General features: G+C 62.4%; 1 protein-coding gene across 1 annotated transcript in view; it reads left to right on the forward strand.

Annotated features, from left to right (window-relative positions):
• The window catches only part of COL2A1 (collagen type II alpha 1 chain), a 23,467-nt gene extending 6 nt beyond the window's left edge, over positions 1 to 23,461 (forward strand). Inside the window, exons 1-54 of the mRNA XM_062629119.1 lie at positions 1 to 149; positions 1,900 to 2,100; positions 2,854 to 2,870; positions 3,061 to 3,093; positions 3,217 to 3,249; positions 3,920 to 3,973; positions 4,070 to 4,171; positions 4,255 to 4,332; positions 4,469 to 4,513; positions 4,597 to 4,650; positions 4,748 to 4,801; positions 4,892 to 4,945; positions 5,032 to 5,085; positions 5,183 to 5,236; positions 7,035 to 7,079; positions 7,166 to 7,219; positions 7,302 to 7,346; positions 7,479 to 7,532; positions 7,621 to 7,719; positions 7,839 to 7,883; positions 9,056 to 9,154; positions 10,558 to 10,611; positions 10,989 to 11,096; positions 11,194 to 11,247; positions 11,329 to 11,427; positions 12,530 to 12,583; positions 12,667 to 12,765; positions 12,842 to 12,895; positions 13,061 to 13,114; positions 13,320 to 13,373; positions 14,187 to 14,240; positions 14,342 to 14,386; positions 14,653 to 14,751; positions 14,849 to 14,956; positions 15,037 to 15,090; positions 15,909 to 15,962; positions 16,058 to 16,111; positions 16,194 to 16,247; positions 16,321 to 16,428; positions 16,568 to 16,621; positions 16,702 to 16,755; positions 17,953 to 18,114; positions 18,188 to 18,295; positions 19,978 to 20,085; positions 20,306 to 20,359; positions 20,441 to 20,548; positions 20,925 to 20,978; positions 21,079 to 21,186; positions 21,309 to 21,362; positions 21,494 to 21,601; positions 21,679 to 21,967; positions 22,110 to 22,297; positions 22,600 to 22,842; positions 22,953 to 23,461. The exon at positions 1 to 149 is cut by the window's left edge and continues 6 nt beyond it. Coding sequence (XP_062485103.1) covers positions 65 to 149; positions 1,900 to 2,100; positions 2,854 to 2,870; positions 3,061 to 3,093; positions 3,217 to 3,249; positions 3,920 to 3,973; positions 4,070 to 4,171; positions 4,255 to 4,332; positions 4,469 to 4,513; positions 4,597 to 4,650; positions 4,748 to 4,801; positions 4,892 to 4,945; positions 5,032 to 5,085; positions 5,183 to 5,236; positions 7,035 to 7,079; positions 7,166 to 7,219; positions 7,302 to 7,346; positions 7,479 to 7,532; positions 7,621 to 7,719; positions 7,839 to 7,883; positions 9,056 to 9,154; positions 10,558 to 10,611; positions 10,989 to 11,096; positions 11,194 to 11,247; positions 11,329 to 11,427; positions 12,530 to 12,583; positions 12,667 to 12,765; positions 12,842 to 12,895; positions 13,061 to 13,114; positions 13,320 to 13,373; positions 14,187 to 14,240; positions 14,342 to 14,386; positions 14,653 to 14,751; positions 14,849 to 14,956; positions 15,037 to 15,090; positions 15,909 to 15,962; positions 16,058 to 16,111; positions 16,194 to 16,247; positions 16,321 to 16,428; positions 16,568 to 16,621; positions 16,702 to 16,755; positions 17,953 to 18,114; positions 18,188 to 18,295; positions 19,978 to 20,085; positions 20,306 to 20,359; positions 20,441 to 20,548; positions 20,925 to 20,978; positions 21,079 to 21,186; positions 21,309 to 21,362; positions 21,494 to 21,601; positions 21,679 to 21,967; positions 22,110 to 22,297; positions 22,600 to 22,842; positions 22,953 to 23,099 — 4,458 coding nt within the window. The 5' untranslated portion in view covers positions 1 to 64 and the 3' untranslated portion in view covers positions 23,100 to 23,461. The remainder of the gene's footprint in view (positions 150 to 1,899; positions 2,101 to 2,853; positions 2,871 to 3,060; positions 3,094 to 3,216; positions 3,250 to 3,919; positions 3,974 to 4,069; positions 4,172 to 4,254; positions 4,333 to 4,468; positions 4,514 to 4,596; positions 4,651 to 4,747; positions 4,802 to 4,891; positions 4,946 to 5,031; positions 5,086 to 5,182; positions 5,237 to 7,034; positions 7,080 to 7,165; positions 7,220 to 7,301; positions 7,347 to 7,478; positions 7,533 to 7,620; positions 7,720 to 7,838; positions 7,884 to 9,055; positions 9,155 to 10,557; positions 10,612 to 10,988; positions 11,097 to 11,193; positions 11,248 to 11,328; positions 11,428 to 12,529; positions 12,584 to 12,666; positions 12,766 to 12,841; positions 12,896 to 13,060; positions 13,115 to 13,319; positions 13,374 to 14,186; positions 14,241 to 14,341; positions 14,387 to 14,652; positions 14,752 to 14,848; positions 14,957 to 15,036; positions 15,091 to 15,908; positions 15,963 to 16,057; positions 16,112 to 16,193; positions 16,248 to 16,320; positions 16,429 to 16,567; positions 16,622 to 16,701; positions 16,756 to 17,952; positions 18,115 to 18,187; positions 18,296 to 19,977; positions 20,086 to 20,305; positions 20,360 to 20,440; positions 20,549 to 20,924; positions 20,979 to 21,078; positions 21,187 to 21,308; positions 21,363 to 21,493; positions 21,602 to 21,678; positions 21,968 to 22,109; positions 22,298 to 22,599; positions 22,843 to 22,952) is intronic.
• The last annotated feature ends 1,920 nt before the right edge of the window (positions 23,462 to 25,381 follow it).

A 25,381-nucleotide genomic window follows, 5' to 3' on the forward strand; every position in this document is an offset into this window, starting at 1 on the left:
CGGCGGTGGGGCGGTGCGGGCACTGCTCGGCCCGACGCACGGTGAGGGGCGCCGCCGCCTCGCCATGCCCGGCCGCCGCCCGCTCCGCCTCGCCGCCGCCCTCGCCATCCTCCTCCTCGCCGTTGTCGCCGCGCAGGACCGAGACCTCCGTGAGTAGCGATCGATCCCCCCCCCCCGGCCCCGACACCGTCCTGACCCCCCCCACACACTCCGGGATGGGGAATGGGGGAGCCGGGGGGAGGCGCGGACACGGGGAACGGTGTGGGATGGATGGGAACGGTGTGGGATAGAGGGGGACAGTGTGGGGTAGAGGGGGACAGTGTGGGATAGAGGGGGACAGTGTGGGATGGATGGGAACGGTGTGGGATAGAGGGGGACAGTGTGGGGTAGAGGGGGGCAGTGTGGGATGAATGGGAACGGTGTGGGATAGAGGGGGACAGTGTGGGGTAGAGGGGGGCAGTGTGGGATGGATGGGAACAGTTTGGGATAGAGAGGGACAGTGTGGGATGGATGGGAACAGTTTGGGATAGAGGGGGACAGTGTGGGATAGAGGGGGACAGTGTGGGATGGATGTGGAAAGTTTCAGGGTAGTTGGAAGGGGACAGACTGAGATGGGGGGGACACACAAGGGAAGTGGTGCTAGCCTGGGGACACCGGGAGACAGGGAGGGATAGAAGGGAGACAGGGAGGGATAGGGGTGAGACAGCGTGGGATGGATGGGGAAGGTTTCAGGGTAGAGGGAGGGGACGGATTGGAATGGGGGAACACGCAGGGAAAGTGGGGGGCAGTGTGAGGACACTGGGGGACAGCGAGGGATAGAGGGGACTATGGGGCAGGGGGAAGTGTGGGATGGATGCAGAGAGTTTCAGGGTAGTTGGAAGGGGACAGACTGGGATGGGGGGAGAGAGACTGGGGGACAGTGTGGGGCAGGGAAGGACAGTGTGGGGTGCTATGGGGCAGGGAAGGACGGTGTGGGGTGCTAAGGGACAGTGCAAGGAAAGTGGGGGACAGTATGGGGACATTGGGGACATTGGGGATATAAAGGGGTGTGGGGTGAGTGGGGAAAGTTTAAGGATAGTGGGGAGGGACAGTCAGGGATGGGAAGGAGCAGTGGGGGACACTGGGGGACAGGCGGGGACTGGGGGTACAGCACTAGGACCATGGGGTACAGGTGGGACAATGAGGTGCAGCTTGGGGACAGGAGGGGTCCAGACGGAGACAAGGGGGTCCAGTTGGGGACACGGAGTCCAGCCGGGGGACACTGAGGTCCAGCCCTGGGGATACTGAGGTGCATCCTGGGGACCAGCGTGGGGACACTGGGGACCAAGCTGCGGTCCCTGGGGATGCCGGGAATCTCGTGGAGATCCTGGGGCCACCTTCTGGGGCCACTGCAGCGCATCCCAAGGTCTCTGAGGACTCCAGGGGCAGCAGGACTCATCCCAGGGACCCTGGGGCACCTCTGGAGACGCTGGGGTGCAGCGTGGGGCACCTCCCGGGGACATTGGGGCACAGCCTGGGGGACATCTGGGAGCTCCTGGGGACCCTGGGACACATCCCATGGACCAGCTTGGGGCCACCACCCCCGGGGAGCCAACGGAGCTGCTGCCCGTGTCCCACTGGAGGTGCAGGGGCTGTTGGGCTGCACCGGCGCCCCCAGGACACGGCCTCCCCCCCCGCTTCAGGCTGGAACCCCCTCGCTGAGCCGCTCCGGGATCCTCTTTCCCCCCATACCACGGGGTGCTGGGGAAGGGGGGGGGGGATATCGCCCCATAGCAGCACCACCACCTCCAGCCCGCGGTCCCATTGCCACCCTCGCCGACCCCCGCAGGGGGGATGATGCCCGCACGGTTTAGCCCGCAGCCCCCCCCCCCCCCCCCCCAAAAAACCTTGTCCCCGCAGCCGAAGCAGGCAGCTGCCTGCAGGACGGGCAGACCTATAGCGATAAGGACGTGTGGAAGCCGGAGCCGTGCCGTATCTGCGTGTGCGACACGGGGACCGTCCTCTGCGACGACATCATCTGCGAGGAGCTGCGGGACTGCCCCAGCCCCGAAATCCCCTTCGGAGAGTGCTGCCCCATATGTCCCGCTGAGCAGCCCAGCGGTTGTAATTTATTTATTCCCTCTTTTCCTTGATAAATAAATTACCGGGCATGGATGGGCGCCGGGAGCATCCATGCGGAGCCCCGCGAAAGGCAACTTGGCAAAAGCTGGAGGGGTTTGGGGTGGTTTGTGCGATTTTGGGGGCGCTTTGTGTGATTTTGGGGGTGGCTCTTGGGTGGTTTCGGAACGGTTTGTAAGGATTTGAGGTGGTTGATACGGATTTGGGGTGTTTTAACACGGATTTGGGGGAGTTATCTGCCTTCGAATGGATTTGAACCCGTTGGAAGCAGATGGGTTTGGGGCGCAGGGGGGGATGATGGGGGGACGCCGAAGCCGTGGAACCCCCCCATCTCCCCGGACATCCCGTGCCAAAAGGGACGTTTCCATCCCCCACATTGGGATAATCCACCTGGAACGATGGAAAAGGCCCGGGACCCCATTCCCCAACCCCCCAAACCCCCCAAGTTGCCTTTTTTAACCCTTCCTTGCCCCCCCCGGGGGGGTTGAAGGGTTGAGCCCCCCCAGACAGTGCAGCCCCACCCCTGCATGCTGACCCCTGCTTTGCCCCCCCCCCCCCCCTTCCCCACCGCCCCGCTTCGGGGGAGCCCCTCTGCTCCTGTGCCCCCCGGTTTTGCCCCACAGCCCCCCAGGAGCATCACTCCCCCCCCCCCCCCGGGTTGTGCCTTTTGTGTCGTGTCCCCCCCCCAAGCCCATTCCCCTTCTAATTCCTCTTTATTTCTTTGTTTCCCAACAGGGCAACCTGGCCCCAAGGTGAGGTTGGGGTCTGTCCCCTACCCTGGTCCCAATATCCTGTGATTTTCGCCCAAAATGGGGTGGGGGATTCAAAGCAGGAGCCCTGAGCATGGGGCGAGTGGCCCTGGAGTTGTCACCTCTTGGGGGGTGCCACTTGGGGGGGTACATTTGGGGTGGTCCTTGGCTCATGCCATGCTTTGCATTACAGGGGCAGAAGGGTGAGCCCGGTGACATTAAAGATGTAAGTATTGGGTGCAATACTTACCCCCCCAAAACGGGGTCCCTGCTGTTGGAGGGGTGGGCTGGAGGGGGTCCCCCCTACACCCATCTCACCCCACCCTTGTGTGCCCCCCCCCCATCACAGGTTGTAGGACCCCGAGGGCCTCCGGGACCGCAGGTGGGAACACGTTTCACTGGGTGCATTGCTGGAATATTTGTGGGAAGGGGGTGGGATATGGGGGTGGGATAGGGGGGTGGGATATGGGGGGGGAAGGGGGTGGGATATATGGGGGTGGGATATGGGGATGGGATATGGATATGGGGGGTACGGAGGGTGGGATATATGGGGTGGGATATGGGGGGTATGGAGGGTTGGATATATGGGGTGGGATATGGGGGTGGGATATGGGGGTGGGATATGGGGGGAGGATATGGAGGGAGGGATATGGTGGGGGGAATATGGGGGGATATGGAGGGTGGGATATGGAGGGTGAGATATGGAGGGTGGAATATGGGGGGGATATAGAAGGTGGGATATGGAGGGTGGGATATGGGGGGATATGGAGGGTGGGATATGGGGGGTATGGAGGGTGGGATATATGGGGTGGGATATGGGGGTGGGATATGGGGGGTATGGAGGGTGGGATATATGGGGGTGGGATATGGGGGTGGGATATGGGGGGAGGATATGGAGGGAGGGATATGGAGGGTGGGGTATGGAGGGTGGGGGGGTGGGATATGGGGGGGGGATATGGGGGGATATGGAGGGGGGGATATGAATGGTGGGGTACTGGGGGTGGCGGGGGCGTGTGTGTGTGGGGCAGAGCTGACCCCCCTCTCTCCCACAGGGCCCTGCAGGTGAGCAGGGACAGCGAGGGGACCGCGGCGAGAAGGGGGAGAAGGTGAGAGCAAACCCCCCCCCAGCGCTGATGGGTGCCGCAGAGACCTGCCGCACTCACCGCATGGATCACCCCCTCTCATCCTCCCCCCACCTTTAGGGTGCTCCCGGCCCCCGGGGCAGGGATGGAGAACCCGGCACCCCTGGGAACCCCGGCCCCCCCGGTCCCCCCGGCCCTCCCGGCCCCCCCGGCCTCGGCGGGGTGAGTATCAGAGGGGTTTTTGGGGTGAAACAAGGGGGTTTTGGGGGTGCAGCGGGCTCAGATCCCCCCTCCCTTCCCTACAGAACTTCGCGGCTCAGATGGCCGGAGGCTTCGATGAAAAGGCTGGAGGCGCACAGATGGGCGTCATGCAGGGACCCATGGTAACGGCATCCCCCCCCCGCCCGGTGCAGGGACCCCCCCATGGGGGATGCAGCTCATCATGGGAGCTCCCCCCCCCTCCCCCCGTTATGGGGCACCCCCTGCAGGTGATGCTGACTCTGGTGTCTCTCCCCATAGGGCCCCATGGGACCCCGTGGCCCCCCCGGCCCTTCCGGTGCTCCTGTAAGTAACACCCCCCCCCCCCCCATATCGGGGGTCTCTGGTGGGCACCCCCCACCCCATTGATGCCCCCGTGTCTCTTCCAGGGTCCCCAAGGCTTCCAAGGCAACCCCGGCGAGCCCGGCGAGCCCGGCGCTGCTGTGAGTGCCCCCCCAACCCTCCCCGCCTTGTCCCGGCTTGGGGACGCGGTGCCCCCCATCGGCTCCCATTCACCCGCTGCCTCTTTGTCCCCTTTAGGGTCCGATGGGTCCCCGGGGACCCCCGGGACCCCCCGGGAAGCCCGGCGATGATGTAAGTGCTGTGCGGGCAGGGAACGGGCAGCTCCTTGCAGCAGTGGCCCCAAAGGTGCCCTGATCCCCCCCAAATCTCGTGTCCCCACAGGGTGAGACTGGAAAACCTGGCAAGTCCGGAGAGCGCGGGGCCCCCGGCCCCCAGGTAAGGCAGGATCCGCCCCCCCCCACCCCGAGACCCCCGTATCACCCCCTGCATCCCTGACCCCCTTTCTCTGTGCTCACCCGCAGGGTGCTCGAGGCTTCCCCGGGACCCCCGGGCTGCCCGGAGTGAAAGGACACCGGGTGAGTGTGTGCGTGCCCCCCCCCCGAGGGTCCCCATCACTTGGTGGCACAGATTGTGACCCTCCCCATCCCGTGTCCCCCTTCTCTCTTTCCACAGGGATACCCTGGCTTGGATGGTGCCAAAGGAGAGGCAGGAGCTCCTGGAGCCAAGGTAAGTAGTGGGTGACCATCGTCATGGCATCTGGGCTGGGGGGTGACCATTGCCATGGCATCAGGCCTGGCGGGTGACCATCCCCATGGTGTCAGGCCTAGTGGGTGTTCATCTGCATGGCATCGGGGCTGGGGGGTGGCCATTGCCATGGCATCAGGCCTAGTGGGTGACCATCCCCATGGTGTCAGGCCTAGTGGGAATCATCTGCATGCCATCAAGGATGCTGGGTGACCATCCCCATGGCATCAAGGATGCTGGGGGACCATCCCCATGGCATCAAGGATGCTGGGTGACCATTCCCATGGCATCAAGGATGCTGGGTGACCATCCTCATGGCATCAGGACTGGTGGATGACCACCTCCATGGCATTAGAGTTGGTGTGTGACCATTCCCATTGCATCAGGGCTGGTGGGTGACCATCTCCATGGCATTAGGGTTGGTGGGTGACCATCTCCATGGTGTCAGTATTGGTGGGTGACCATCTCCATGGCATTAGGGTTGGTGGGTAGCCATCCTCATAGTGTCAGTGCTGTTGGGTGACCATCCCCATGGCATTAGGGTTGTTGAGTAACCATCCTCATCGCGTCAGGCCTGGTGTGTGACCATCCGCATGGCATCAGGGCTGGTGGGTGACCATCCCCATGGTGTCAGTATTGGTGGGTGACCATCCCCATGGTGTCAGTATTGGTGGGTGACCATCCCCATGGCATCTGGGCTAATATATGACCATCCCCATGGTGTCAGTATTGGTATGTGACCATCCCCATGGCACTGGGGATGGTGAGTGACCATACCCATGGTGTCAATGCTGTTGGGTGACCATCCGCATGGCATTAGGGATGGTGGATGACCATCCCCATGGCATCTGGGGATGGTGGATGACCATACCCATGGTATCAGTGCTGTTGGGTGACCATCCGCATGGCATTAGGGATGGTGGGTGACCATCCCCATGGCATCTGAGCTGTTGGGTGACCATCCCCATGGTGTCAGTATTAGTGTTTGACCATCCCCATGGCATCTGGGCTGATGTGTGACCATCCCCATGGTGTCAGTGCTGGTGGGTGATCATCCCCATGGTGTCAGTGCTGGTGGGTGACCATCCCCATGGTGTCAGTATTGGTGGGTGACCATCCCCATGGTGTCAGTACTGATGTGTGACCATCCCCATGGTGTCAGTGCTGTTGGGTGACCATCCCCTTGGTGTCAGTATTGGTGGGTGACCATCCCCATGGCATCTGGGCTGTTGGGTGACCATCCTCATGGTGTCAGTGCTGTTGGGTGATCATCCCCATGGCGTCAGTACTGATGTGTGACCATCCCCACGGTGTCAGTGCTGGTGGGTGGCCATCCCCATGGCATTGGGGTGTGTGACCATCCCCATGGGTGTCTGGTGGGTGGCCATCCCCATGGCATTGGGGCTGATGCATGACCATCCCCATGGCGTCAGTACTGATGTGTGACCATCCCCATGGCATTGGGGCTGATGCATGACCATCCCCATGGCGTCAGTACTGATGTGTGACCATCCCCATGGCATTGGGGCTGATGTGTGACCATCCCCATGGCGTCAGTACTCATGTGTGACCATCCCCATGGCGTCAGTACTGATGTGTGACCATCCCCATGACATCAGTGCTGGTGGGTGACCATCCCCATGGCATTGGGGCTGATGTGTGACCATCCCCATGGCGTCAGTACTGATGCGTGACCATCCCCATGGCGTCAGTACTGATGTGTAACCATCCCCATGGCGTCAGGCCTGGTGGGACTCACCCTCTCCGCCCTTCCCCGCAGGGTGAATCCGGCTCCCCCGGCGAGAACGGCTCCCCCGGCCCCATGGTGAGTCTTTGGGGTGGCAAGCGGGGAAACCGAGGCACGGGTGGAAGCTTCTCCTTGCCCCAACCTGTCCCCGTGTCCCCCCCCAGGGTCCCCGTGGGCTGCCTGGAGAGAGAGGACGACCCGGCCCCTCCGGCGCTGCGGTGAGTGTGACCGTGCCCGGTGACACCCGGTGATGGGGACCCCATCTCCCCCCCCATGACACCCATCACCGTGTCCCCGCAGGGTGCTCGTGGCAATGACGGTCTCCCCGGCCCGGCGGGACCCCCGGTGAGTGTCGGGGTTCTTCAGCCCTTCCCATAGGGCTACGGACCCTGCGTTACCCCATGGGGGTCACTGAGGTCCGTCCCCAGTCCCCCAAAGCCTGTGCAGGCCCTCATGCGCTTCTCCCCCCACCAATAGGGACCTGTGGGTCCGGCCGGAGCCCCCGGCTTCCCCGGCGCCCCCGGCTCCAAGGTAAGGGCGAAGGGGCTGCTCCCAATGGGGAAACTGAGGCACGGCGCCAGCTGCCACATCCCCTTCACCCCATGTGTGCTCCCTGCAGGGTGAAGCTGGACCCACCGGAGCACGAGGCCCCGAGGGTGCCCAGGGCCCCCGCGGTGAATCCGGTACCCCCGGCTCTCCCGGCCCCTCCGGTGCCCCTGTGAGTGTCCCCTCCCCGTGTCCCTGTGCATCCCCTGCGCTGGGATCCATGGGGATGGGGTGACCCTGAGTGGGGAAACTGAGGCACGGGGATAGAGCCTCAGGGGTGTCTTCTCTTAGGGTAACCCCGGCACTGACGGCATTCCCGGCGCCAAGGGCTCTGCGGTGAGTGGGAATGGGACAGGGGTGGGGATAGGAGGGTCTGGGGGGGCTGAGCTGGGATTTGGGGATGCTGGGGGTCATAGGGAACATGGGGATGTGGGAGGATGCTGGGGGTGGGAGGATGCTCGTTGCTGGGGGGTGATGCGGAGTGCTGGGAGATACTGGGGATTTGGGATGTTGGGAGATGCTGGGACATACTGGGGACATGGGATGATGGGGAGCATGGGATGCTTGGGAGATAGTGGGAGGTGCTGGGGGATGTGGATGCTGGGGAACGTGGGATGCTGGGAAATACAGGTAGGTAATGGGAGATGTGTGATGCTGGGGGATGGGGGATGCTGGGAGGTACTGGGAGGTACTGGGAGATACTGGGGATGCTGGGGATAGGGGATATTGGGAGATACTGGGAGATGCTGGGGAATGTGGGATGCTGGGGGATGTGGGATGCTGGGAGATACTGGGGGATGTGGGATACTGGGAGATACTGGGAGATACTGGGGGATTCTAGGGGATGCTAGGGGATGTGGGATGCTGGAGGATGTGGGATGCTGAGGGATGCGGTATGCTGAGGGATGCGGTATGCTGGGGGATGTGGGATGCTGGAGGATGCGGGATGCTGGGGGATGCGGGATGCTGGGGGATGCAGGATGCTGAGGGATATGGGATGCTGGAGGATGCGGGATGCTGGGGGATGCGGGATGCTGAGGGATATGGGATGCTGGGGGATGTGGGATGCTGGGGGATGCGGGATGCTGGGGGAAGTGGGATGCTGGGGGAAGTGGGGGAAGTGGGATGCTGGGGGATGTGGGATGCTGGGGGATGTGGGATGCTGAGGGATGCGGTATGCTGAGGGATGCGGTATGCTGGGGGATGTGGGATGCTGGAGGATGTGGGATGCTGGGGGATGCGGGACACTGGAGGATGTGGGATGCTGGGGGATGCGGGATGCTGGGGGATGTGGGATGCTGGGGGATGTGGGATGCTGGGGGATGCGGGATGCTGGGGGATGCGGGATGCTGGGGGATGCGGGATGCTGGGGGATGTGGGATGCTGGGGGATGCGGGATGCTGGGGGATGCTGGGGGTGTGGGGACCCAGGGCTGAGGAAGAGTGCGGTGATGTTGGGAGACGCGGTCCTTGCCGTGTCCCCCGGTGACCGTGTCCTGCTGCCCTCAGGGTGCTCCCGGCATCGCGGGTGCTCCAGGCTTCCCCGGCCCCCGCGGCCCACCCGGACCTCAGGGCGCCACCGGCCCGCTGGGACCCAAGGGACAGACGGTGAGAGACCCCCTGAGCCCCCCCGAGACCCCCCCTGAGCCCCTCCCACCTCCAGAGCCTCCCAGAGACCCCCCGAGACGGGACGGCAGCTCTGGCCCCGCCCACTAACAGCAAACCCCGCCCGCTTCCATCTGGCCCCTCCCACTCTGACACATGCCACGCCCCCATCCCAACCTCTTTGTGGGTGCCCTCCCGACCCTGCCCAGGTCACCCCCAGGTCACCTTGTCCTGGTGCCCAAAGGGGGCAGCGGGGATGGGGATGGGATGGGATTGGGGTGGGATGGAGATGGAGATGGGATGGGGATGGGATGGGATGGGATGGGATGGGATGGGATGGGATGGGATGGGATGGGATGGGATTGGGGTGGGATGGAGATGGAGATGGGATGGGGGTGGGATGGGATTGGGGTGGGATGGAGATGGAGATGGGATGGGGATGGGATGGGGATGGGATGGGGTTAGGATGGAGATGGAGATGGGATGGGGATGGGGTGGAGATGGGACAGGGATAGGATGGAGATGGGGTGGGGATGGGATGGGAATGGGGTGGGATGAAGATGGAGATGGGATTGGGATGGGATGGGATTGGGGTGGGACGGAGATGGAGATGGGATGGGGATGGGGCTGGGATGGAGATGGGATGAGGTGAGAAATGAGATGGGGCCAGGGATGGAAATGGGGATGGAGAAGGGATGGGATGGAAATGGGGATGGGGTGGGGATGGGAACAGGGATGGGATGGGGATGAGGGTGGAGAGGGGGACAGGATGTGGACAGAGATGGCTACAGGGTTGCGTACACGGACAGGTAGGGGGACTGGGATGGAGGTGAGGATGAGGAAAGGGATGGAGACAAGGATGACAATGGGGACAGGCATGGGGACAAGGACAGAGTTCAGGCTGGGGTCAGGAATGAGGACAGGAGTTGGTGACAGGAGAGAGGCTGGGTCAGGGATGGGGAGGAGGAGGGATGGGGATGAGGATGGGGACAAGAAAGGGGCTGGAGACAGGGATGGGGACATGGATGGGCTGGGGACTTGGGGCCAGGGATGGAGACAAGGAGGGATGGGGATGAGGATGGGGACAAGAAAGGGGCTGGAGATGGGGAAAGGGACATGGATGGGTTGAGGACAGGGGTGGGGTGGGGACAGGGATAAGGATGGGAGCGGGAATCGGGGAAGGGAACAAAGTTGGATCAGGAGAGGGGATGGGAGCAGAGCTGGGCTGGGAACAGGGCTGGGGACAGGGGTGCAGATGGGACTGAGGGTGAAGCCAGCTTGGGGACAGGGTGGGTATGGGGCCAGGCATCAACAGGGACACAGGGGCCGGGGCCAGGTCCTGGAGCTGGGCGTGGGATGGGGACAGCCTTGGGGACCCTGCGGCTTCATCACCTCTGCCTCCGCAGGGTGAACCCGGCATCGCGGGCTTCAAAGGCGAGCAGGGACCCAAGGGCGAGACGGTGAGTCCGGGATGGGGGCACCTCCTCCATCCATCCATCCATCCCCCCCACCCCGGCCGGCTCTGGAATCTCACCGGCATCTCCCGAAGCTCTTCCCCTGCGGAGGCCCCTCGAGGGGCAGCGTCCCCCCTTCCCGTGCGGAACAAAAGCCGCTGTGTTCGTGTGTCCCCCCCCCGGCGGGGACATTCCCCCCTCGCTTCATTAACCAGCCTCAATGCACGGGGCCGGCCCCCGCCGAGGTGGCCACCGAGCCCTGGCGCCGGGGGCACACGGTGGCGCCGGCATCTGGGATGCAGCGGGAATTGCAGCCCCCTTCCCTTCCCCCCCCCCCCCCCCCAAAACCCGGCTCCTTGTGACCCCCTTCTCCTCTTCCTCAGGGCCCCGCAGGACCGCAGGGAGCCCCCGGCCCGGCGGGTGAGGAAGGCAAGAGGGGAGCCCGCGGTGAACCGGGCGCTGCCGGCCCCGTGGGGCCACCCGGAGAGAGGGTGCGTGCCCCCCACCTTAGCCTCCAGCGAGGGGCTGCCCCCCAGACCCTCCCGTCCGACCTCCCTCCTCCTTCCTCCTCCTCCTCTTCCTCCGTAGGGCGCTCCCGGCAACCGCGGCTTCCCGGGGCAGGACGGGCTGGCTGGACCCAAGGTACCTCCATGGCCACGGGTGTGGGGGGGACGAGGGGCGCAGCCCTGAGCCCCCCAACCCCATCCGTGTCCCCCCGCACAGGGAGCTCCGGGCGAGCGCGGCCCCGCCGGCCTCGCGGGGCCCAAAGGAGCCACCGGTGACCCCGGGCGCCCCGGAGAGCCCGGCCTGCCCGGAGCCAGGGTAAGAACCGGGGCCGCATCCTGCACCGCGCAGCGCCACCGATGGAGGGGCGGGGGGCAGCGGTGGGGCCGTGTGAGGATGGTGGTGGGACCTGACGGGGCCAGCCAGGAGGCGTTTTGGGGTGGATAAGGTGCTTTTGGGGGTTCATAAGGTGCTTTTGGGGGGTTCATAAGGTGCTTTGGGGGTCAACAAGGTGCATTTGGGGTTCATATGGTGCTTTTGGGTCCATAAGGTGCTTTTGGGTCCATAAGGTGCTTTTAGGGTCATTTGAGGTGCTTTTGGGGTCAATAAGGTGCTTTGGGGGCTCATAAGGTGCTTTGGGGTTCATAAGGTCCTTTTGGAGTCAGTTAAGGTGCCTTTGGGGTAGGTAAGGTGCTTTTGGGGTCAAAAAGGTGCCTTTGGGATTCATAAGGTGCTTTTGGGTCAAAAAAGTGCTTTCAGGGTTCATAAGGTGGTTTGGGGGTTCGTAAGGTGCTTTTAGAGTCATTTAAGGTGCATTTGGGGTTCATATGGTGCTTTTGGGCTCATAAGGTGCTTTTGGGGCCATTTAAGGTGCTTTTGGGGTTCATAAGGTGCTTTTGGGGTCAGTTAAAGTGCCTTTGTGGTTCAAAAGGTGCTTTTGGGATTGGTTAAGATGCTTTGGAGGCTCATAAGGTGCTTTTGGGGTCAATAAGGTGCTTTTGGGTTTGGTTATGGTGCTTCTGGGGTTGGCCAAGATGTTCTGTGGCACTAAGATACTCTTTAGGGTTGGCTCAGTTGCTCTTTATTGCTAATGAAGAAACTCTTTGGGGTTACTTAAGATGCTTTTTGGGGTCAGTCAAGATGCTCTTTGCTAACTGAGATGCTCTTTGGGGTTATCCAAGATGCATTTGGGGTTAGTGAAGATGCAGTCTGGGGGTACCAAAGATGCTCTTTGGGGTCCAGATGTGCCCTGGGGTTAAGATGCTTTCCTGATGCTTTTTTGGGGTGAGTTAAGGTGCATTTGGGCTTTGTAAAGGTGCTCGTTTGGGGTTACGATGCTCTTTGAGGTCATGGGGTTAGTGCTGGCTTCCCCCCCCTCGGGGTTGCCCCCACAGCTCCCCATTGCTCCCCCCCACCTCAGGGTCTCACCGGCCGCCCAGGAGATGCTGGACCTCAAGGCAAAGTCGGCCCCACCGTAAGTGCTGCTGCGCAGGGGTCGGTGTGGGGAGGGGGACAGGGGTCCAGCGTGGTCCCCATTGATGCCCCCCATCCCCACAGGGTGCCCCCGGCGAGGACGGACGCCCCGGCCCCCCTGGCCCCCAGGGTGCTCGTGGCCAGCCCGGTGTGATGGGTTTCCCTGGTCCCAAAGGAGCCAATGTGAGTGTTGACCCCAAAGTGGGGCGGTGACAGGGACATGGAGCCCATCACCATCGCCTCCCTCCTCCATCCCTAGGGCGAGCCTGGAAAAGCTGGTGAGAAAGGGCTCCCCGGCGCCCCGGGGCTGCGGGTGAGTGCTTTCCCTTCCCCATCACCCCAAAACGCACCTTTGGGGGGGCTCCAGCATCGCTGTCCTGAGACACCTGCAGTGTCCGAGTGGGGAAACTGAGGCACGGGTGCAGCAGCGCCCGCAGCATCGTACCCGGAGCTCAGTGAGGGGCTCTCTCCTCCATAGGGGCTTCCTGGCAAGGACGGTGAGACCGGAGCTGCCGGCCCCCCGGGACCTGCCGTGAGTGTCTCACCAGACCCAAACCCTGCTTGAAATGGGGGTCTGGGGGTTGTGCCCCCCACTGTGGGCAAGAGCCCACCCGGCTCTGCTGGGATGGAGCCGCTCGCTCACAGCCCCTGCAGTGGTGGGGATCTGGGGTGGCCCCATGACCCCAAAACCTTGGGGTGGGGAAGCTCCAGGGTCCTTCAGCATCGTCCTCCCATAGGGTCCTGTGGGAGAGAGGGGAGAGCAAGGAGCCCCCGGTCCCTCCGGCTTCCAGGTGAGCACATGGCAGGGGGGCTCAGGTGATGCTCGGGGGGTGATGCTGAGGGGTGATGCTCGGGGGTGATGCTCAGGAGTGATGCTCGGGGGTGATGCTCAGGGGTGATGCTCACAGGTGATGCTCGGGGGTGATGCTCGGGGGTGATGCACAGGGGTGGTACTCAGGGGTGATGCTCGGGGGTGATGCTCAGGGATGATGCTCAGGGATGATGCTCAGGGGTGATGCTCGGGGGTGATGCTCAGGGATGATGCTCAGGGGTCATGCTCGCGGGTGATGCTGAGGGGTGATGCTGAGGGGTGATGCTGAGGGGTGATGCTCAGGGGTGATGCTCGGGGGTGATGCTCACAGGTGATGCTCAGGGGTGATGCTCAGGGGTGATGCTCAGGGGTGATGCTCAGGGGTGATGCTCGGGGGTGGTGCTCAGGGGTGATGCACAGGGGTGATGCACAGGGGTGGTACTCAGGGGTGATGCTCAGGGGTGATGCTTGGGGGTGATGCTCAGGGTGATGCTCAGGGGTGATGCGCAGGGGTGGTACTCAGGGGTGATGCTTGGGGGTGATGCTCAGGGTGATGCACAGGGGTGGTACTCAGGGATGGTACTCGGGGGTGATGCTCAGGGGTGATGCTCGGGGGTGATGCTTGGGGGTGATGCTCAGGGTGATGCACAGGGGTGATGCACAGGGGTGGTACTCAGGGGTGATGCTCAGGGGTGATGCTCAGGGGTGGTGCACAGGGATGGTACTCGGGGGTGATGCTCAGGGGTGATGCTGGGGTCTCGCTGCTGCTCACACTGCTTCCTCCCCATCCCAGGGGCTGCCCGGGCCACCAGGTCCCCCTGGAGAGAGTGGCAAACCCGGAGACCAGGTGAGGCCCCTCCTCTTGGGCACCCCCAGGGTGCAAAGTGGGGTTCAGGACCCCCCTGCAGCCGCTCTGGCTGAACCCCAACTCTCTTCCCCCCCACACAGGGTGTTCCTGGGGAAGCTGGTGCCCCCGGTCTTGTCGGTCCCAGAGTAAGTGTCCCTTTTCCCCGTGGATGGGGGACGGGGTCCTTGTCCCCGTCCTACTGGGGGGTTTTGGGGGGCCTGGCCACCCCCATCCAGGGCCAGCGGCTCCCCCTGGTGGCTCAGCCTTGTCTGCAGCCCATCGCTCCCGGTACATCCCAGTCCCACCGGGGTAGCGCAGGATGGATGCTCTGCCGCCATCCTTTGGGATACGGATGCTGTGACCCTCACCACGGCCCCATGGCCCCCTCCTAACGCTGTCCCCCCCACCCCAGGGTGAACGCGGCTTCCCCGGTGAACGAGGCTCTCCCGGTGCACAAGGGCTGCAGGGTCCCCGTGGGCTCCCCGGCACACCGGGCACCGACGGACCCAAGGTGGGTGACAAGGGGGGGACACAGGGCTCGGTGCCGCTGTACCCAGGGTGTCTGGGGGTGTCGGCACCCCAATAACTGCTCCTTTGCTCTGGTTTAGGGTGCAACCGGCCCCGCTGGCCCCAACGGTGCCCAGGGTCCCCCAGGGCTGCAGGGGATGCCCGGGGAGCGAGGAGCAGCTGGGATCGCCGGTCCCAAGGGAGATCGGGTGAGTGATGGGTGCCAGCGGTGTCCCGAGCGGTGCCAGGGCTCAGCCGGGCTCACGGCACCCCTGGGTTGGCCTTGCAGGGAGACGTCGGAGAGAAGGGACCCGAGGGAGCTCCTGGGAAGGACGGCGCACGTGTAAGTGGGATGGGACAGGGCGGGATGGGACATGGTAGGATGGGGACGTGGAAGGATGGGGACGTGGAGGGATGGGGATGTGGTGGGATGGGGACATGGAAGGATGGGGACATGGTGGGATGGGGATGTGGTGGGATGGGGACATGGAGGGATGGGGACATGGTGGCATGGGGATGTGGTGGGATGGGGACATGGAGGGATGGGGACATGGTGGCATGGGGATGTGGTGGGATGGGGACATGGAGGGATGGGGACATGGTGGCATGGGGATGTGGTGGGATGGGGACATGGAAGGATGGGGACATGGAAGGATGGGGACATAGTGGGATGGGACAGGGTGGGATGGGACGTGGAAGGATGGGGACATGGTGGGATGGGGACATGGAAGGATGGGGACATGGAAGGATGGAGACATGGTGGGATGGGACAGGGCGGGATGGGACATGGTGGGATGGGGACGTGGAAGGGTGGGAATATGGTGGGATGGGGACATAGAAGGATGGGGACATGGCAGGATGGGGAAACATGGAAGGATGGGGACATGGTGGGATGGGACAGGGTGGGATGGGACGTGGAAAGATGGGGACGTGGTGGGATGGGGACACGCAGGATGGGCACATAACGGGATGAGGACATGGAAGGATGGGGACATGGCAGGATGGGGAGACATGGAAGGATGGGGACATGGTGGGATGGGGACACGGCAGGATGGGCACATAACGGGATGAGGACATGGAAGGATGGGGACATGGCAGGAGCACAGTGGCTGGTGAGGGATGCTCGTGGTGGCCTCACCCTCACCTGTGTCTCCTCCCCAGGGTCTCACAGGTCCCATCGGTCCCCCCGGCCCCGCTGGCCCCAACGGCGAGAAGGTGAGGTCCTCCTCAGCCCCTTGGCTGCTCCCAACTGGGGGTGATCCCATGCACACCCCCCAACTCCCCATCCTTTCCTTCCCTTCCCTTTCCAGGGAGAATCCGGCCCCCCTGGTCCCTCCGGTGCTGCCGGTGCCCGTGGTGCCCCCGTAAGTACCCCCCCCCTTTAGTCCAGCACCGGCCTCGCTGCTCCCGTCCTCCCCCCCCATTGACCCCCATCTCTTCCCGCAGGGTGAGCGCGGGGAGCCCGGTGCCCCCGGTCCCGCTGGATTCGCCGGGCCCCCGGTGAGTATCGGGTCCCGTGTCCCGGCGCGGGCGCAGCTGCGGCTCCTCCCGCTGACGGCGCCGCTTCCCGCAGGGCGCCGATGGACAACCCGGAGCCAAAGGGGAGCAGGGAGAGCCCGGCCAGAAGGGAGACGCTGGAGCTCCCGGTCCCCAGGGTCCCTCCGGCGCCCCGGGCCCGCAGGTGGGTGCAGCCGGAGCATCCCGAGGCAGGGATGGACCCCGCGGGGTGCCCAATCCCGGGACGCTGGTGCTGTCCCGCAGGAATGCCGCTTCCCCCCCCCCCCCCCCCATGTTCCAACCCCTTTTCCTCCTCTCCCCAGGGCCCGACGGGTGTCACCGGTCCCAAAGGAGCGCGCGGAGCTCAGGGTCCCCCGGTGAGTATGGGGGGGCTGGGGGGGGGCGCTGGGGGCGGCGGGGGCAGGCTCTGAGCCGCCTCCATCCTCTGCTTCCGCAGGGAGCAACCGGATTCCCGGGTGCCGCCGGTCGAGTGGGACCTCCTGGCCCGAACGTGAGTGGGGAGCAGCCGGAATTGCTCAGGGAGCAGCCGGGATTGGTTGGGAGCAGTTGGGATCACTTGGGATCAGTTGGGATCATTCAGGATCACTTGGGAGCAGTTGGGATCATTCAGGGATCACTTGGGATCACTTGGGAGAAGCTGGGATCACTTGGGATCAGTTGGGATCATTATGGGATCACTTGGGAGCAGTTGGGATCACTCGGGATCAGTTTGGATCACTCAGGAGCAGCCAGGATCCCTCAGGGATCAGTTTGGATCAGTTGGGGTCACTCAGGAGCAGCCTTGATCACTTGGGTTCAGTTGGGATTACTCAGGGATCAGTTGGGATCACTCAGGGTTCAGTTGGGAACAGTTGGGATCACACAGGGATCAGTTGGGATCACACAGGGATCAGTTGGGATCAGCTGGGATCACTCAGGGTTCACTCAGGATCAGTTGGGATCACTCGGGGTTCACTTGGGGTCAGCTGGGTTCACTTGGGATCAGTTGGGATCACTCAGGGATCAGTTGGGATCACTGGGATCAGTTGGGATCACTCAGGGATCAGTTGGGATCAGTTGGGATCACTCAGGGATCAGTTGGGATCACTCAGGGTTCACTTGGGGTCAGTTGGGATCAGTTGGGATCACTCAGGGATCACTCAGGGGTGAGTTGGGGTCAGTTGGGATCACTCAGGGATTAGTTGGGATCAGTTGGGATCACTCAAGGTTCACTTGGGATCACTCAGGGATTAGTTGGGATCAGTCAGGATCACTCAGGGATCAGCTGGGATCACTCAAGGATCAGTTGGGGTTCACTTGGGGTCAGCTGGGATCACTGAGGGATCAGTTGGGATCACTCGGGATCAGTTGGGATCACTGTGGGATCAGTTGGGATCAGTTGGGATCACTCAGGAGCAGCCGGGATCACTCAGGGTTCACTTGGGGTCAGCTGGGATCACTCCGGAGCAGCCGGGATCACTCAGGGATTACTCAGGGATCAGTTGGGATCAGCCGGGATCACTCAGGGTTCACTTGGGGTCAGCTGGGATCACTCAGGATCACTCAGGGATCACTCAGGATCAGTTGGGATCACTCAGGATCAGTTGGGATCACTCCAGAGCAGCCAGGATCTCTCTCGGAGCCTCACGCGGGTGCTGTCAAAGCCCCCTCCCCTGCGCTCACCTCCTCTCTCTCTCCCCCTCCCCAGGGTAACCCGGGCCCCCCCGGCCCCCCCGGCTCCGCTGGCAAGGACGGACCCAAGGGCGCTCGCGGTGACGCGGGGCCCCCCGGCCGCGCCGGTGACCCCGGGCTCCAGGGCCCCGCCGGGCCCCCCGGCGAGAAGGGCGAGCCCGGCGAGGACGGCCCCGCGGTGCGTTGGGGCTGGGGCTCCCGCGGGGCTGGGCCCGCAGCCACCGGTGCTGAGCCCCCGTTCGCCCCCACAGGGTCCCGATGGCCCCCCCGGCCCCCAAGGCTTGGCAGGACAACGCGGCATCGTGGGGCTCCCGGGACAGCGAGGGGAGAGGGGCTTCCCTGGGCTGCCGGGGCCGTCGGTGAGCAAAGGGGGATGGGGGGAAGCATCATTGGGGCACCCAGCACCTGGAATGGGGGTGCTTGGATCCCAAGGGGCAGCTCAGGGGTGGTCCCTGGACCCTCTGAGTGCAGGGACCCCATCCCGCAGCACCGGGGCTGGGTGATGACCGCTGGGATCTGCTGGGGTCTCCCATTCAATGCTGGGCTCTCCCATTCAATGCTGGGATCTGCTGGGCTCTCCCATTCAATGCTGGGCTCTCCCATTCAATGCTGGGCTCTCCCATTCCATGCTGGGCTCTCCCATTCCATGCTGGGCTCTCCCATTCAGTGCTGGGCTCTCCCATTCAATACTGGGCTCTCCCATTCAATGCTGGGCTCTCCCATTCAGTGCTGGGCTCTCCCATTCAATTCTGGGCTCTCCCATTCAATGCTGGGCTCTCCCATTCCATGCTGGGCTCTCCCATTCAATACTGGGCTCTCCCATTCCATGCTGGGCTCTCCCATTCAATGCTGGGCTCTCCCATTCAGTGCTGGGCTCTCCCATTCCATGCTGGGCTCTCCCATTCAATGCTGGGCTCTCCCATTCCATGCTGGGCTCTCCCATTCCATGCTGGGCTCTCCCATTCAATGCTGGGCTCTCCCATTCAGTGCTGGGCTCTCCCATTCAGTGCTGGGCTCTCCCATTCAGTGCTGGGCTCTCCCATTCCATGCTGGGCTCTCCCATTCAGTGCTGGGCTCTCCCATTCAGTGCTGGGCTCTGCCATTCAGTGCTGGGCTCTCCCATTCAGTGCTGGGCTCTCCCATTCAGTGCTGGGCTCTCCCATTCAATGCTGGGCTCTCCCATTCAGTGCTGGGCTCTCCCATTCAATGCTGGGCTCTCCCATTCAATGCTGGGCTCTCCCATTCAGTGCTGGGCTCTCCCATTCAGTGCTGGGCTCTCCCATTCCATGCTGGGCTCTCCCATTCAATGCTGGGCTCTCCCATTCCGTGCTGGGCTCTCCCATTCAGTGCTGGGCTCTGCCATTCAGTGCTGGGCTCTGCCATTCAGTGCTGGGCTCTCCCATTCAGTGCTGGGCTCTCCCCCATTCAGTGCTGGGCTCTCCCATTCAATGCTGGGCTCTCCCATTCAGTGCTGGGCTCTCCCATTCAGTGCTGGGCTCTCCCATTCCATGCTGGGCTCTCCCATTCAGTGCTGGGCTCTCCCATTCAATGCTGGGCTCTCCCATTCAGTGCTGGGCTCTCCCATTCCATGCTGGGCTCTCCCATTCAATGCTGGGCTCTCCCATTCAATACTGGGCTCTCCCATTCAATGCTGGGCTCTCCCATTCAGTGCTGGGCTCTCCCATTCAATGCTGGGCTCTGCCATTCAGTGCTGGGCTCTGCCATTCAGTGCTGGGCTCTGCCATTCAGTGCTGGGCTCTCCCATTCAGTGCTGGGCTCTCCCATTCAATGCTGGGCTCTCCCATTCAATGCTGGGCTCTCCCATTCAGTGCTGGGCTCTCCCATTCCATGCTGGGCTCTCCCATTCAATGCTGGGCTCTCCCATTCAATGCTGGGCTCTCCCATTCAGTGCTGGGCTCTCCCATTCAATGCTGGGCTCTCCCATTCAATGCTGGGCTCTCCCATTCAATACTGGGCTCTCCCATTCAATGCTGGGCTCTCCCATTCAATGTGCTCTGTCTCCCGTTTTCCCTTCGTTTAGGGTGAACCTGGAAAACAAGGAGCTCCCGGCTCCGCTGGTGACCGCGGCCCCCCCGGCCCCGTGGGTCCCCCCGGTCTGACAGGTCCTGCTGGTGAACCCGGCCGCGAGGTGGGCAGCATCCGATGGGCAGGGCACTGGGGATTGTTCTTCCAGCCAGGCCGGCCCGGGCTCATCCCAATGCGACCCCAATGGGTTCGGGCATGGCTGATCCCAAAGCCAGAGCTCCCAGCACCGCAACTGGGCTCCCGGCAGCACCTTTGGCTTTGGCTTTGAGGATGCTGCTCGTGTCCGGCTCCATCCCAGTCCTAACCCCCCCCTCTTCCCACAGGGTAACCCCGGCTCCGATGGCCCCCCCGGAAGAGATGGTGCTGCTGGCGTGAAGGTGAGCTCAGCCCTGTGCCCCCCTTTCCTTTGTGCCCTCACATCCCCACCAGTCCCTGACCCTGCCCTTGTCCCGGCACAGGGTGACCGCGGTGAGACCGGCCCCGTGGGTGCTCCTGGTGCTCCCGGCGCTCCCGGCGCTCCCGGCCCCGTGGGTCCCACTGGCAAACAGGGAGACAGAGGCGAGACGGTGAGTGCTGGTGAGGGGAGATGGGGGCACAGCGAGCACGCAGCAGTAACCCCCCCCCTGCTGTGATGAGCTCCTGCTTGGGGTAACCAGGAGAGCCAAAGCAGGGCTGTTAGCGGCTGGTTCTGTGGTGCCCTGAGTGCTGGTAGAGGCTTTGGAGCATCTTCCCAAGGGCTCATGGGCTCCAAGAGCCCGGCTCCGCCACACACAGCACTGGGATGCTGCACCAGGATAACCTGCCCGTGGAAGGATCGAGACTCGCTGGTGATGCTCGGCTGAGAGGTGCCGGTTGCTGCTGTCCTGGTGCTCGGAGCAGAGCCGGTTCAGCCCCCCTGGAAGGCAAAGGGCACCCCTCGAGTCCCCTCTTTTCTCTCCGCAGGGCGCACAAGGTCCCATGGGTCCCTCCGGCCCTGCTGGTGCTCGAGGCATGCCGGTGAGTGATGCCATTGGGGCACCCTGTGAGCGATGTGCGGCACCCTGGGGTGCACTGGGCACCCTGAGCCTGACACCCAAGTCCCTTTCTCCCCTTCCAGGGTCCCCAAGGACCTCGCGGTGACAAGGGAGAGACAGGAGAGGCTGGAGAGAGGGGGCTGAAAGGCCACCGTGGCTTCACCGGCCTGCAGGGTCTTCCTGGACCACCTGTAAGGGATGGTTTAGGGACCCCAGCGCTCAGCACCCTCCACATCTCGCCATGGAGCTGGATGCGGCTCCATCAGGCTGAGCATCCCTCGGTCCTGTAACATCCACCCTCGCTTCTCCTCAGGGTCCTTCTGGAGACCAAGGTGCTGCTGGTCCTGCAGGTCCCTCCGGCCCCAGGGTAAGTCCTGCCCATGGGTTGGGGAGATGAGAGGGAAAGGAGGCACCGGTGTCCTCGAGACCCCCTGGGTCACCTCGCTCCCCATAGACCCTTCCCTGCCTCTTGACCCCCCATTTGGGGCTCTCTCTCAGGGTCCCCCCGGCCCCGTCGGTCCCTCTGGCAAGGACGGCTCCAACGGGATGCCCGGCCCCATCGGTCCCCCCGGTCCCCGCGGTCGAAGCGGCGAACCAGGACCTGCGGTGAGTGGAAGTGGTGCTGGGCGGCAGGGATGGGGCTCGGAGCAGAGCATCACCACGGCACCATCCTCCTCCTGCAGGGTCCCCCTGGGAACCCGGGTCCCCCCGGTCCTCCCGGCCCCCCGGGCACCGGTATCGACATGTCAGCCTTCGCCGGGCTGGGTCAGACGGAGAAGGGCCCCGACCCCATCCGGTACATGCGGGCGGACGAGGCGGGCAGCAACCTGCGGCAGCACGACGTCGAGGTGGACGCCACGCTCAAGGCCCTCAACAACCAGATCGAGAGCATCCGCAGCCCCGAGGGCTCCAAGAAGAACCCAGCCAGGACCTGCCGGGACATCAAGCTTTGCCATCCCGAGTGGAAGAGCGGTAGGAGCCTCCATCCCTGCCTCCTCCCCTCCTGCGCCTCTCCCCAAGCTCTTGCACCCAAGGGGACAGCGAGGTCCACGATGCTCTTTGCTCTGACCTCCCAAACCTCGTGTTCACGCATCGTTTGCCCTCCCTGCTGCAGGAGATTACTGGATCGACCCGAACCAAGGCTGCACCTTGGATGCCATCAAAGTCTTCTGCAACATGGAGACTGGTGAGACCTGCGTCTACCCCAACCCCAGAAGCATCCCCAAGAAGAACTGGTGGACGAGCAAGACCAAAGACAAGAAGCACGTCTGGTTCGCAGAGACCATCAATGGTGGTTTCCATGTAAGTGTTCCACTGGGCTGGTGTTGCACACCGGGAATGGGAAAGGCAATGGATGGGAATGGGAATGGATGTTGAGCAGGGGAAGGTGTTGAGTGTCTGGTTGGAAGGTTGGGATGTCCTTCCTTGGAGCTGTGCTGATGGATGCTACACGAGGGGCTGGCTCTTCTAGGGGACTCTATTGAAAGCATGGAGTTGGGTCAGTTCAGCTCCATCTGGGAATGTAAAGCCTGGAAGTGCCCTCAAAAGGTGGCTGGAATGAGCAACACCCATTGGCTTCAATGTCTTGCCTCTCCCCCCCCCAGTTTAGCTACGGTGACGAAGACCTGGCTCCCAACACCGCCAGCATCCAGATGACCTTCCTGCGCCTCCTGTCCACCGAAGGCTCCCAGAACGTCACGTACCACTGCAAGAACAGCATCGCCTACATGGACGAGGAGACGGGCAACCTGAAGAAAGCCATCCTCATCCAGGGCTCCAACGACGTGGAGATCAGAGCCGAGGGCAACAGCAGGTTCACCTACAGCGTCCTGGAGGACGGCTGCACGGTAAGGCCAGGGCTACCTGCGAGGCAAGGATGCAGGCGATGAGGTGGGGCTCAACGGCTGGGGATGCTCAAGAGCATCTCATCCCTCTCTCGTTTCCCCCCTCTCCCCAGAAACACACTGGCAAATGGGGCAAGACAGTGATCGAGTACCGGTCGCAGAAGACCTCGCGCCTGCCCATTGTGGATATTGCACCTATGGACATTGGTGGAGCGGAGCAGGAGTTCGGTGTGGATATCGGCCCCGTCTGCTTCTTGTAAAGAGAGCTTCGTGGTCCGTTTGGTTTGATCGTTCGGAATTCCAGCCCAATCCCGTGCACCTAAAGAAGAAACGACCGAACCCCAAACTCACCCCGAGGACCCGAGTTCTTCCCCAAACGACTTCTGCACTGAATGGCTGCAACGACCCCCCCCCATGGGCTCACGGCATTCCCGTCGGGAACCACCGCCTCTTCCCAGCGCCGGCTGGAAGCAGAAAGAAACCACGGGCTTATTTATTTATTCTCTTCCCAAGACCTTGCATTGAGGTCAGGGGGGAGGTGGGAATCCGGCCACGTTCGAGGGCCCTTCCCTGCTAAAGGGGTCTCACAAATCCAGGTACCACGAATCCCCTCCCGTCCCTCCGCCCCCGTGTAATGGATGAGAGGACACAAACACGATAACATGGTGCTATTCTTGTACAACAAGTCTGTATTTTTTAACATCAGTTGATATAAAAAAAAAAAAGACAAAAAAAGGTCAAAAAAAAAAAATACTTTTGGTGGAAAACATAAATCCATTGATTTGGTTTTTTTTGTTGGTCTTGGGGGGTTTAAATCCCTTCTCTGCATTTCTCAGCTGTGAGAAAGGAAAGTTTGGGTCAAATCGCCTCATTAAGTGGAAAAAAAACCCTGAGCAATGAATGTCCCCCCAAAAGGGAGAGGAAAATCTGGAGCCAGGCTGAGAGAGCTGGGCTGGGGCAGCCTGGAGAAGAGAAGGCTCCTGAAGGGGAGACCTGAGAGCAGCTCCAGTGCCTGAAGGGGCCCCAGGGAACCCGGAGAGGGGCTTGGGACAAGGGATGGAGGGGTGGGATGAGGAGTTTGGGCTTCCAAGTGGAAGAGGGAAGAGTTAAATGGGATATGGGGAAGAGGTTCTTCCCCAGGAGGGTGGTGGGAGGCTGGAATGGAGAAGCTGGGGCTGCCCCATCCCTGGCAGTGCTCAAGGGCAGGTTGGACACAGGGGCTTGGAGCACCCTGCTCCAGCGGAAGGGGTCCCTGGAGCTGGAGGAGCTTCAAGGTCCCTTCAACCCAAATCCCTCTGGGATTATATGAAATGAGAACCCTTGAAGCACCAGGAGCCACGGCAGCAGCCACAGGTTTGTGTTAAGGGATCTCATTGCTCCCTTAAACAGAACCAGAGCGATGCGAAGCAGGACACCAGTTAAAAGAAACCAGTAAAACCAGTGGGGAGGGGGATGCTGAGACCAATCCTGGTGCAAATCAGTGCAGCCACAGGTGGGGGTGTCTTCTAACCCTCATCCCTATGGAATTTGTCCCGTTTTGCGCCCATCTAAATAGAGTTTCAGGGTGGATTTGCAGCAGGGAAGGCTGGAGATGCTCAGCCATTGCCAGCAGCACTTCGATGGTGTCAGGAGGAGTCCCAGGTGCAAGCTCTTCAGCTTGGCAATGAGAGTGTTCAGGATTCACTTGGGTTTTGCTGCCTCAAAGCAAAGCAGCCCAGTTCCCCTCCACCAGGAGTCAGGAACACCCCAGAGCATCACACATGGGACACTTTGGGTTCCAGGCCAGTGCTTTTGGTTAAAACCCTGGCACTTTGGTGCTGAAGCTTTGCACTAAGAGGAGCGACCACGTTAAAGGGTTTGCCCAAAGCTCTGCTTTGGGGCTGGTTTGAAACCCTCTCAGTTGGCACCAGAGCAGCACCTGAGGCAGCCCAGCAGGGGGGGGAGCTCGGAACGTTGGCAGCAGGAATTCATTACAGGAGATTGGAGGATTAAGGAGGATTTTCGAACCCAAAACAGCCTCTCAAAGGCCAAGTGCTTTGGCCCATGACCCCAGGGTGGCCCCAGCGAGCAGTGCCCTGGCTCAGAGCCTCGAACGCTGAACCAGGGCAAAGCCACGCTCCTGTGGAGCCAAGCAGCAGGTTTTGGGGTCCTGAGCACCCTGAAAGGGCACCCAGCTCCAAGCAACCCCACGCGACAGGACAATGGGGGTTAAGGCCGGGGCTGCAGCTAAAGATGATGACAGGGGTGGCAAGGCAATGCTGGGGAGGAGAAGGTGGCCTCACCCCACAGGGAGACACCAGCTCAGGCTGAGCAGCACCAGGGCACAGAGGAGGAGGAAGCTGAGCAATGGGATGGATAAAAAGCAAAGGCTGTGATTTCCTCTTCCTTAAAACAGAAAAGTTCAACTCATCAGAAAGTGAGGGTTCCTGGAGTCGTGTGAGCAGCGCGTGATGGAGATCACCAGTGCCTGAGGTCATGGAACCCCAAACTGGTTTGGGTTGGAAGGGGGGATCTCCCCAGAGCACAGCCCAGGGGCAGGATC

The sequence above is a fragment of the Pezoporus occidentalis genome, unplaced genomic scaffold, assembly GCF_034315485.1.
Source record: "Pezoporus occidentalis ecotype Australia unplaced genomic scaffold, CSIRO_AGI_Poc_V1 ctg329, whole genome shotgun sequence".
Lineage (NCBI taxonomy): Eukaryota > Metazoa > Chordata > Aves > Psittaciformes > Psittacidae > Pezoporus > Pezoporus occidentalis.